Raw genomic sequence first — 12,062 nt, 5'->3', positions numbered from 1 at the left:
AGGAATAATGATACAGCAAGCTCTGGCTGCTGATTTCACTCATCATGTGTCTTCTAGTATGTATTAAACAAACTGACACCACCTTGACAACACAACTGGTAGTCTCATTTAGAAAGCAAAAAATTCCACACGCTAACTTTTGAAAAGGCTCATCTGCTGAAAACAATTCCAGGTGAAGCAGGTTAAGATACTGAGAATAGTGTGGAAAGCTGTTATCAAGGCAAACAGTAGTTCCTCTGAGGAATCTAAAATATGAAACATAGTTTATTATTACACTATATATTTGCACTGCTTAGGGAAATATGCAATAAATTCATAGTTTAATCACAAAAGTTACACACTATTGATATGCAAGCTTGTGATCACACTCCATTTCGTCTCAGTCAGTTCACCTAATGACCATGTCTTTCGACAGGATCAAGACAGTCTTGGGAAGTAGAAATTCAATGCTCCATTGTCCTGCAAGCTACACAGATCTGTTAGAGAGGCAATCTGTTTGCCTTTTAGGTTAATCAGATAGCTATTCTTCCTTGTGGAAAACAGTAGTTCTCCATTAAAGATCATTTCTGCCTCTGGAGTAGCTCAGCCTCAACAATCAAACCCCATCAGAGGAAACTGAGCCTGTGTTGTCTTGTCAGTGTTTAAATCCTCATCTCTCACCCCTTGTTACTCACCTGTGATGATGGCCTTGCAGATGAACCTACCAGTCCTAATATTGACCATCAGGCCTGCTATGTACCAGCCTGCTCTGTGGTGTCCAGCTCCCAGGCCTCCATTATGGCCACTCTCACTTCCACCTTTGTCTCCCCCAACCTCTCCTCCATCTCTCCCTTTGTTCGACTTCGTTCTCAGGATTGCAGTGAGTCGTGCTACCACTCTAACTACTGAACGGCTTTGCAAAATGCTAGACCAGTATACAGTACGTTCTCCAGTATGTTTGAATTAGCAATGCCAAACACCACTGGTTTGAGTAAAAAAAAAAAATTCAACACTCCTATATTTGGCTTTAGACAAATCTGAAAGGAGTACAGTGATTTTTGCAACAAAAAAATAGTTGAAATCTAAAAAAATTATAATATTTTTACTCCATAGTTTTACCGAAGGCGGCACTTGGAGCAGAATAGTACATGAAACAGATTTTTACAACTTAAGTGGTTTCTTTTTTTCTTTTAGCTTTTTTCCATCAGTTTGGCAGATGGCTCCATATACCACAATACTCATGAGCCTCAGCTGCTGTTTCCTTTGCAGAAGAAGCGAGTCAGTGATTCAAATTAGAGAGGAGTAACTTTAAAATGCTTCAATGTTGCAGCAGGGAACAGAGCAAACATTGCTTTCTTAAAGCGAATTGACTTCATGTGAATGCATCATTAAGTATCTGAAAATCCAAGACATATTTTTTTTGCATTGTGCCCTGCATGAAACATAAACTTAACTCCTGCTATTGTAAATATTTCTCCTAAATGCTTCTTCAGTCACATTTGTCTCATTATGCGTTATAAATATTACATGAATTAAACATTCTCTAATGATAAAAGTTCTTCTCAGAGTGAGATATTCTTTCTTAGCAAGGTCCGAAGCACAGTTTTAGCTCACCATGCACTTTGCAAGATCAACAAAACTTTATCCAAATCTCAGAACTAAAAGTTCAAATGTCAAGCTATTTCTTTACTGTACAGTATATATGTATAACCCATTAATTCATCTGTCTGACTGTCATATTAATCACTCACGAAAAAATCACATCCTGACTCATTCATGTGTCTCTGGCATTCATAGCATATTTTGTTTTAGCCCGTCCTTCTCTTCCTCTGTTCTTCTCTGAGTCACTGTTTGTTTCTTCAGGCAGCATTAAGGGTCGTCGCTCCTCTTACTTGCTGGCCATCACCACTGAGAGGTCTAAGTCCTGTGATGAGGGGCTCAACACGTTCAGGGAAGAAGGTCGTGTCTTCTCGTAAGTCAGGGACTCGGGACCCTTTACAAAATTCTATTCTATTATCCCAGAAAGTCCACCAGTGTCTCACTCAGTATGGACCACAAAACATAACAGACATCCATTGTAACACTGCAGTTATGAATTGACACATATTGACCATATATGGAAAGTACTATTCAATTATTCAAATTTCATTTAAATAAAACTAAAAAGCTTTATATTATAGCTTTAATAAATTTGAACTAGTTCTGTCAATGTCTGTGTGACAATTACCAGAATATGACCTTGCCTTTGATGATGTTGCCAAACAATGTGGTCAAATTAGGTTCTGTCCAAAGGCAGCTAAAGGGTCAAGGACCCCAAAACGACCCCAAGAACAGGCTTATCGAGGTTCAAACTCAACCCTGCTCTTGCTTGGCTTCCCAACAATACAGTTGTGAATTGAGAGGTAGAGCTGATGTCTGATCTATTGTCAAGACATGCGAAGAAAAGAGAGTGCCACACACACACACACACACACACACACACACACACACACACACAGACACACACACATTCATTCATTTATTAGTATGAGTAAAGAGTAATCAATAATAACTGGTGCCATGGCTGATGTCTGTGTTTAAATGATGTGATGTATTACAGGCAGGCACACATACACATTGCAGAGATTCCCTCCAGAATTGGGCCTTTGCTAAAGGTCAGGCTGAGGACACCAAATAAACCACCAAAAATGGCCTCATCTGCTTTGAACCCAACACTGCATTTCCTTGGATGCCCAGCAATACACTGACTTAGGCTCTGCTCGAGGCCAGCCAAAGGCCTGCTAAGGACTCCAAAAGACCCCCAAATCAAACCACCACTCCCCAGCTTTAAACTCAACAATGCGACTCCTTGGCTTCCCAGCTGCACATCTGCTAAGTTTGAAGCAAAGTGGATGTATGGTTGTTGAGATCCATCCATCCATTATCTATACACCACTTAGTCCTCATTAGGGTTGCCAGGGGCTGGAGTCTATCCCAGCTGACTTAAAGCAAAGGCAGGGGACACCCTGGACAGGTCACCAGTCTATCACAGGGCTACACATTGAGACAAACAATCACACTCACATTCACACCTAAGGACAATTTAGAATCTCCAATTAATCTCAGCATGTTTTTGGACTGTGGGAGGAAGCCATAGTACCCAGAGAAAACCCACACCTGCACAGGGAGAACATGCAAAATCTGTGCAGCAGCATGTTTGGTTTTCAGCCAACCAAAAACAGCACGTCACCCCGCTGTTCAGATCGCTTCACTGGCTTCCAGTTGCTGCCTGCACAAAATTCAAAATTCTGACGCTTCTATTGAAAACTAGAATGAAAACAGCTCCCTCCCACCTGAACTCTCTCATTCAGTTCCACTACGCTGGGCCAACAAAAGGCAGCTGATACAACCACCACAACTGGGCCAGTCGATAGCTAGACTCTTCTCCTCTGTGGTTCTCTGGTAGTGGAACGAGTTACCAAACTCTGTTCGATCTGCAGAGTCCCTCTCAGTCTTTAAGAAAAGACTAAAAATCCAGAACTTCACTGAACACCTTTGCACTTGAACAAAAAAATTCTATTATGTCTACACTGCCTGTAGGCACCACCGTCCTGTCATCACACTTGAACTTGTTTTATGGCTCTTATCCAGCTTTTTTTCTCCTGACTAGATTTTTGCTTGTGTTGGATCTACTCTCAGATGTATGTCGCTTTGGATAAAAGTGTCCGCTAAATGAAACTGTAGCCCAGGCCTGGACGCAAACTGGGGAGCTCCTTGCTACAAGGCGACAGTGCTAACTACCGAGCCACTATGTAGCCCTGGTTGTTGAGAAGTGCAAAGAAAGCACACACATACAGAGATTTAGAGATTTATTATTGAGATAGTGTAGATTTTTTTCACTTACTAGTTTTATGCTAAATTTTGTCATTTTTGTAACCTATGTGCTGTCTGTTCCACAGCAAACTACCAAAAAGGGTCAAGAGCTTTTTTACTGATGGGGTGAGTCGCTGTTAGAAGTTGTAAATACTAGACCTGACTACATGTACTCTTTATATCTAATTCAGTCATTTCCATAAAAACTGTCCAGTATGAGTCCCTAATATCCTCACATTCTGTTTCAGTCTCTGGAGAGCTTGCGAGTCCAGGAGGAGGCCCGGTCAAAGCGCCACTCCACCTCAGAGTTGGGCACCATCACCCTCAGTGATATACACAAGGAGGGCTGGCTGCACTACAAACAGATCCTCACAGAGAAGGGAAAGGTACAATGCACTGCTTCTGTTTCTGTATTTGTCAGTTGCAACGCTCCTTGTTCTTACAAGATGCTGATCTGGATCTGGAAAGATGTGATTAATTAAACTGAGGCCTGCAGGACATGAGGTAGTTACTTATATTAAGAACCTGGATTATGTAATGGTGCACCGTTGCATAATGATAATGCTGATTCATGATAATGCAAATCATGAATCAGCCTCTACCCTGAAATTCTGAGGCGCTGAAAATATTTCTGATCTACATAGATTGGAAAATTTAACTGAACTTATTTTCTATGCCCTAGTGCAGTCTCAGGCAGCTTAGCATCAGAAAAGGTGGCGGACTGACGGAACTGTGTAATGGATAAGGGACTAGAACATTTCCACAGTAGTGTATGTTGTTTAACACTAAACGATGTATCACGGATAGTCATTATTGAGACAGTGGCCCTTGACTTCAGGTAAAAGTCGAGAAAAGGAGGTGTCTTATTTCTGGCTGACAACTGTTGACAGGAAAGTGAAATGACAACTGTTACCAGCGGACTTTGTGGTTTTTATCAGCTGAAGCCAGGTAGTATTAGTTAACGATTGGTTCAGCTTCATGAGCTGGTTGCAAACTTGCTCACCATGCATCTTGCATGTGTGCTGATAAGTTGCAAAATCAGAACCCTACAAATCATACAGTGTGTTCAGAAGGTATTCAGAATCTTTGTCGTTTTGCATCTCAGAGCAAATTGCTAGATAGCTCTAGCCATCTCACGACTCTATGTAGCCTATCGGTCAGGCCTTGCAAAGTTGGCTGCCTTTGTTGCAGCAGCTGAACAGTTTTATCCAGTCTTTCCAATGTTGCTTGGAAAGGTGAAAAGGACACAACTTTTCAGTGTTTCAGGTCAAGAGTAAGACTCCTTGTTGAGAAATCCAACGCTTTAACAGACCTGTCATGCCCAGTTATGATTTTAAGATCTCTATTTTTCCCCAATGTAGAAAGTTGGTGGTGGCATGCGACCGTGGAAACGCGCCTTCTCAGTGCTCCGCTCCCACTCGCTGTTCCTCTACAAAGACAAGCGAGAGGCTGTGCTTCATGGAGCGGGGGCAGGACCCAGCCAGGATGAACATCCCCCGATCAGCATCCGCGGCTGCCTGATCGACATCGCCTACAGTGAAACCAAGCGCAAGCACACCCTGAGGCTGACCACGCAGGACTTCTGCGAATACCTGCTGCAGGCCGAGGACAGGGATGACATGTTGGCCTGGATTAGAGTCATCAGGGAGAACAGCAAGACAGACAACGAGGTCAGATCAATGCCTAGTTTATCTTGTATTGTTTACGCAAACACACATACTAAGCTAATTTGTGTTTTCCATTTATTCTAGGAGATTGGTTTTTCGAAACAAGCTCTCATCAACAAGAAGCTGAACGACTACAGAAAACACAGGTCAGGATGGTGGATTATATTTAGAAGGAATTCTGTCCCTGATTCCTGGTATAATTAGGAGTCACTGTAGCTCTTGGCTAGGAACTTGTCAGAAACAGTAATGGTAACTGCAGTTTCCAAAAACTAAGAAGAACGAGGCAGTCATCTGTCCTCCTCATCTTCAAAAATAAACCCCTAATCACTTCTTATTTGTGGTTGTCTCTCCCTTTGTGCAGTCTGACAGGTAACAAGCTGGACTCCTCTCCCAAAGCTCATCGTATGATGCCTCCCTTCCTCCTGGCTAAAACTGACAACACCTCAGTGAACCGAGCCTCCAGATCTGGTGGGTCTAAACACTGTTCTGTTCTGTGTTCATAACCAGAACAATAAAGTAATCACAGTCGCATCAAATGGCCTTTTATAAAAAATCGGCCATGTTTTTTTTGTCTATAAATTATTTGTCCACTGAGATATAAATACTAAATTCTTGTGTGTGTGTCTGTGTGTGTGTGTGGTGTGCATGTGTGTTTTTGTGTGTCAGATGACAACAAGGCACTCTGGGGCATCAACATCATGAAGAAGGCCAAGAAGACAGGCAGTCCGAAGGCTTTTGGTGTGCGACTGGAGGACTGTCAGCCAGCTGTCAACCATAAGGTAAGCCAGAAATGAACAACAAGATTCAGAACACAGATCTGACTACAGAGAAGAATGATAAGACTGGCTACATAGCAAGATGAGGAAATTAAAGAAGCAGAGCAGAGCTTTGAATTTACTCATTTTCACTTTGCAGTTGGTTGCAGTTATTCCTATCCATGAAGTGGATACATCTCATACTTGTCTTGAAATCCAGATTCAGTACAACTGCAGTTCTCAATATTGTCAGTATCAAAGTAAACAAATAACAGAGAATGTGTTCAAAACTGAACAAAAAATAAATAAACCATCACATCATCTAATTAATATTTTAGTAGTCCTGCCATTAGCATGCAGTAGAGCTCTAATCCTGGCTTCCTTTCACACCATTCTGGGGTAATCTTGTCCCATTCTTCTTGAATTACTGCTTTTAATTCTTCTAAATTCTTAGGTTTACACTTTGAAACAGACCTATTGATAATCCAGCACAGATTTTTAATGGGTCTCATGTCCGGGGATTAAGCTGGCCACTCTAAGACCTGGATACTGTGCTCCTGCAGCCAAGTTCTACTGGCCCTGGATGTGTGGAAAGGAGCATTATCTTGTTGAAACATCCAGTCTGACCTCGACGGAACAGTGCATGAGCAGAAGGGAGCATGTAGGTTTGGAGAATGGCACAATACTTGGCAGAGTTCAATGTGCCATCACAGACAGTGAGATAACTAACACCAGCAGCACTCATGCATCCCCAAACCATGATACTGCCTCCACCATGCTTGACAGTAGGTGCAGTACATGCTGGAGATAATGCTTTGCCTGGCCTTTTGCATACCCTCACATTAGCAGAAGGAAAAAGAAGCTGGGAACTTGACTCATCTGACCACAGAATCTTCTTCCATTTCCTGGCTACACAGTTCTTGTGTGCTTGGGCCCAACGACGCTGGGATAACCTCTGTCTCTTATTGATCAGAGGCTTCTTGACAGCAGGACCTTAAGCCATGATCTAAAAGTCAGCCACATACAGTGAGGGTGGATCACTGGACACCAGTTTGGTTTGACCCCTGCTGCTAAAGCTCCTGTGATGTCATTTGATGGTTTTCCCTGCTCATGCGGATCAGTATATGGTCATTTCTTGCTGAAGAAACACTTGGACACCCAGAGCTTGGTTTGTCCTCCAAGCCGTTGGTTTGTCTATATTTCTGCAGAGTGTATCCAACTGCTGAAGCACTGCATCTGCACTTCCTGGATATCTGGTGGCAGCTGTATCCTTCCTGGCTGAGAATCTGAATCTTCAGGCGTGTTTCCTGCGCTATGTTCCTTGTTTGAGCCATTTTTGTCTCTGAAGAACTTTCAAATGTGCTGGCATTATATAGACACGAAGGACAGCAACAAAAATTGTGTCTTTTAATAAAAAGCATAGCCGTCATTAGTGGATCACTAGTACCAAAATAACTCAATACTCAAAATTTCTTATGTATTTTTATGGAAGTTATCAATTTTACATTTTTAGTGGCTTTTTTAGGATTTGTTTAGTATTTTGGCTGTGACTATACTGAAAGAAATTGGACTTGAAAACCTAAGGGTGATTCCTAATGCAATATTTCACAAATGCATGGGGTGTCCAAAAACTTTTTTCTACCGCTGTATATTGTATATATCACCCAACTCAAAAATTATTTAGACTTCAGAGCAGTATTAGGAAACTTTTGGCTAGTTTATCTATATACCGATAAATACTGCATGTGGTTACTCAGCTGATGCCCCCTGCCTAAATGGCTTGTCTGGAAATAAGTAATTTTAACTGTTGGAATTCAGCAGTGAGAATGGTCATCTGGCTAGTTTAGTTCAGTTAATCAAAGTAGTTTCATTAAGATTTGTACAAAACATGACTATGATAAAACAAATGGTAACAAAGCAGTCCAAGGAAATTGTATCAAGTGCATTTGTTTTCCACATTTTGTTAGAATAGTAATATGACTTCCTAAGTTTGACCCCCCTATCTCTCTTCTGTTTTCCCTCATTCTGTCCTCATAGTTTGTACCTCTGATAGTGGAGATGTGCTGTGGTGTTGTCGAGACGCTGGGTCTAGAGTACACTGGCATCTACCGCGTACCAGGAAACAACGCCATGGTGTCCAATCTGCAGGAGCATCTCAACAAGGGCATGGACATTAACACTGCTGAGGAGGTATAAAGGATTCACAACTTACCCAGGATTTTAGGAGCATCAATTGTTTTGTAATGCCTTATTGTTATGCCTTATTGCCTTATCATTTTGATAGTTTCAGTCATTTTTGATCATTCATCCCCTTTTGTCTCCACAGAGATGGCAGGACCTAAATGTAATCAGCAGCCTGCTTAAATCATTTTTCCGAAAACTGCCGGAGCCTCTGTTTACTGATGGTGACTTCACACACTTATCTAATGTCAAATTTTGCATAAATAATAAACGTGTGGATTTTAAAAATATTTTAACCCTTTAACGTCCTCACCAAGAAAAACGCAATGGAAAAATTTTTTCTTTAGATTTTTTATTTCCTTGGGGCACTAATAACAACAATCAATTAATTTTTTATGAACAGACCCCCTAGTTTTGGAAATATTGACCTCTACCAAATGGTAGAGCATGTTTTGCAAAAATTCTTTGACCCTTTTAGGTCTTTCTTTTTATGTATCAATTTACACATTTATGTTCAGTAACTCCTTGCACATGACAATATGTCAAAAAAATATTAGCTTACCTTTTAAAATCACAGCAAACACAGGCCTCATGTCAGGAGTGATTTTGCTTTTGCTAACTTCCTGTGAGCACAGTCACTTCTTCTGCATGCTATTTCAAAACACAGTGACATCTAGTGTTCTTTTATAGTATAATGTACCTCAACCGAGTGGCAGAGATGGCTGAAACAGGTGAAATTATCTAAAACATATTTTTCAATAAAATATAGTGAGTCAAAATGTGCTCTACCATTTGGTTGAGCAGAACGTTAAAGGGCTAAAAATATATGAAAATATGCTCATGCTGCCAACAGATTCTGTTTACAGCATGTATAAATAATGAAACGATTGCATCAGCATTTTTCTCTAAAAAAAAATGCCTTCGAGCTAAAGACACTGAATGTTGATTGCATGTGGAAACTACCATTAAAAATGATTGAATATTCCTTACATTTTGGAATTCATGAACTGTCTGCCTACAGACAAATACAATGACTTCATTGATGCTAACCGAATAGAAGATGCAGAGGACAGACTGAAGACCATGAAGAAACTGGTATGTGATCCAAATATGGCAGAGAGCATATTAGGGAATATGGAGTATGGAGTAAAAGAACCTTTTTTGGGTCAAATCTAATCCCCTTTTGATAGTCTGCTCACCTTATGTCAAAAAAGTAAATACTGAAATAGCAAAAAGGTATTTTTTTGCTTTTTTCCAGATCCATGACCTCCCAGATCACTATTATCACACCCTCCAGTTCCTGGTGGGCCATCTTAAGAGGGTGGCAGATCACTCTGAAAAGAATAAGGTAACCTCAGCTTTATCTTAATCTCTTGATTGAAGTTTTGTTCGGGAGAGAAATTTGTGCGCAAACGGACAAAAACTGTGAACAATCATGGAGTTTCAATATTAATTCCAGATGGAACCAAGAAACCTAGCTCTGGTGTTTGGACCCACTCTGGTGAGGACATCAGAGGACAACATGACTGACATGGTCACTCACATGCCTGATCGCTACAAAATAGTGGAGACACTTATCCTGCATGTAAGAGCCATCAGCCTCTCCAGTGCAACAAATATAGCACCATTGTAACTACCCAGTTGTACATCCTGTCTTAACACTGCATTTCCTACTTTCACCAGTATGACTGGTTCTTCAGTGATGGAGAACTTGATAAGGAAGACAAGGTATGTTGCTTCACAGCTGTACTACTGTTAGTGCAAAGAACAAACAACACACTTAACAGAGAGACTGTATGACTCAGATGTGATCAGTTCTCCCTTATTTTTGGCCTCTGTGTGTGTGTGTATGTGTGTGTGTATGTGTGTGTGTTTATGTGCGCATGCAGGCCCCAGAGGATAAGCGGGACATGCAACCTGTGCCGAACATTGACCATCTGCTGTCCAACATCGGCAGGCCGGGCATGCCATGTGAGGCATCAGGTGAGGAGTGGAGGGAGGCAGCGCTGGCTGAAGTAATCATCTAATCCTCACAAAAATAAAACATTTTATACCAGGACCCAGTTGTTCTACAGTTTATTCTGGATTACATGAATCCAGATATGGGAGTCCCACGTGTAGCTATCCAGGATCAGGGAATGCATACTTTTGGGACAGTTTTTTAAAGTAACATTGGATTAAATCTCCTTCATCTAGACACAAGCTTTTAAAGATGACCAAATCTGGACCACCAGTGCTCTAAATGGGACTTCAAATGACAGTGTAGGCCACTAGCTCTATAAAAAACAACAGGTACAGCCAACAAGGGGGTCACTTTTAGTGTCCTTTGAACAGACAGTAAACAGCACAATAAAACAACACAAATACCTGCTTCTATTTTCAATTTCTTTTAAATAATTAGATCCTTCATCTGATTCACAACAAATAAATACAAACAAATATACATTATTCATAAATGCATTGTGGATATGTTGAACTTGAGTTTTACTTTTAGTTTGAGCTGCCTCTGCAGCCACTCTGATTAACTTTATCAACACCAAAATTTGGGGAAAAACAGTACTGTCAGAGGAACTGGTCTGTCCTTGAATGGAATTTCACAGAATGTGTTGTCTGATCATTTCTGATGGGTTAAATGTTGACAGCTCCACAGAGAGAGGAAAAAGTGATTATCCACAAAATGTGGATAATCACTTTTTTTGTGATTGGTGGATTGTCAGTTTCAGGAAGTGGCAAAATCTAACAATCTAGAGAAAACTAAAAACATAAAAATTTGTACAAAGCCTCTTCATTTCCAGCGATGCCCAGGTAGCCAGGTTCCACTTGATATTAGCTACATTATATGCTTGCATAAATGAAGTTTTATGTCAGTGTTATCGGACTGAAAGTGTAAATTTGCTAGTTTACAGTCAACTCAGCAGGAACAGTGAAAACAATCTTTACATGCAAATCAGAGAACATTGCTTTTCTTGATGGCTCTTGATGATAAGAACCCTAATGCCCCATTACTTCCAAGTCTAACCCCCACACTCTGAACTTTGACAAGTGAGACTCAGTGTTTTTCCTTTCCAGTTTACTTCTGTGCTGTTTCTTCGACTGTTTTGTTTCTGCCTGTCGATACTCATGATGTTTCCTGCTTTTTCTCACTTTCTCTTTTGCGGACCTTTCTGCACTCCTTTTCTCTAGCTGAGACAGTGGATCAGCCTCTTCGGTAGGACCAGGTCTTGCTCCTTGTGTGTTTGCGTTTGGTGTTTCTTTGGAGTCATTCACCTATTTATGTTTTTTTTTTTCCCATCAGTATTGTATTTTTCCACCAGTGAATCATCACTCCCCTGTCTTGCTAAGGACAAACTCTAGCCATTTTTGCTTCAAATTAAATGAAAAGCATAAAACAGCAGTTGTTTGCCTGATTTTAAAGACAAATCCTTTGGTAATGGCTTGAGTTCTCCTTAAAGGTTGCAGTACTGGTAGACATGCTGTGATTAGCCAGATATCCCTCCTAACATTACTACCTTCACTCTTCCTGTGATGACAAGGTTGTTACTTACATTTTTACTTCTTTCTCTTAGAATCCACCACCAGCGATTCACTTAAATCAAAGGTAAGCATGAACCTTCTTACTTGAAATTTA

General features: G+C 40.8%; 1 protein-coding gene across 8 annotated transcripts in view; it reads left to right on the top strand.

The window, feature by feature from the left end:
- The window catches only part of LOC111581123 (rho GTPase-activating protein 23-like), a 71,711-nt gene that overhangs the window by 55,779 nt on the left and 3,870 nt on the right, over nt 1-12,062 (top strand). For 6 of the 8 annotated variants that reach the window (XM_055004620.1, XM_055004619.1, XM_055004618.1 and 3 more), the window contains 16 exons: nt 695-859; nt 1,843-1,951; nt 3,918-3,957; nt 4,080-4,217; nt 5,193-5,501; nt 5,583-5,644; nt 5,860-5,966; nt 6,165-6,277; nt 8,291-8,443; nt 8,580-8,658; nt 9,456-9,529; nt 9,693-9,782; nt 9,894-10,019; nt 10,118-10,162; nt 10,324-10,417; nt 12,001-12,032. In XM_055004620.1, coding sequence (XP_054860595.1) covers nt 695-859; nt 1,843-1,951; nt 3,918-3,957; nt 4,080-4,217; nt 5,193-5,501; nt 5,583-5,644; nt 5,860-5,966; nt 6,165-6,277; nt 8,291-8,443; nt 8,580-8,658; nt 9,456-9,529; nt 9,693-9,782; nt 9,894-10,019; nt 10,118-10,162; nt 10,324-10,417; nt 12,001-12,032 — 1,736 coding nt within the window. Of the gene's footprint in view, nt 1-694; nt 860-1,842; nt 1,952-3,917; nt 3,958-4,079; nt 4,218-5,192; nt 5,502-5,582; nt 5,645-5,859; nt 5,967-6,164; nt 6,278-8,290; nt 8,444-8,579; nt 8,659-9,455; nt 9,530-9,692; nt 9,783-9,893; nt 10,020-10,117; nt 10,163-10,323; nt 10,418-11,617; nt 11,643-12,000; nt 12,033-12,062 lie in introns of all 8 variants that reach the window. The other 2 variants (XM_035956870.2, XM_035956862.2) reach the window with 2 other exon arrangements.

This window comes from Amphiprion ocellaris, chromosome 18 (genome assembly GCF_022539595.1).
Source record: "Amphiprion ocellaris isolate individual 3 ecotype Okinawa chromosome 18, ASM2253959v1, whole genome shotgun sequence".
NCBI classification, from domain to species: Eukaryota; Metazoa; Chordata; class Actinopteri; family Pomacentridae; genus Amphiprion; species Amphiprion ocellaris.
The sequence above is the reverse complement of the archived record's forward strand: the minus strand, read 5'-3'. Positions and strand labels throughout refer to the sequence as shown.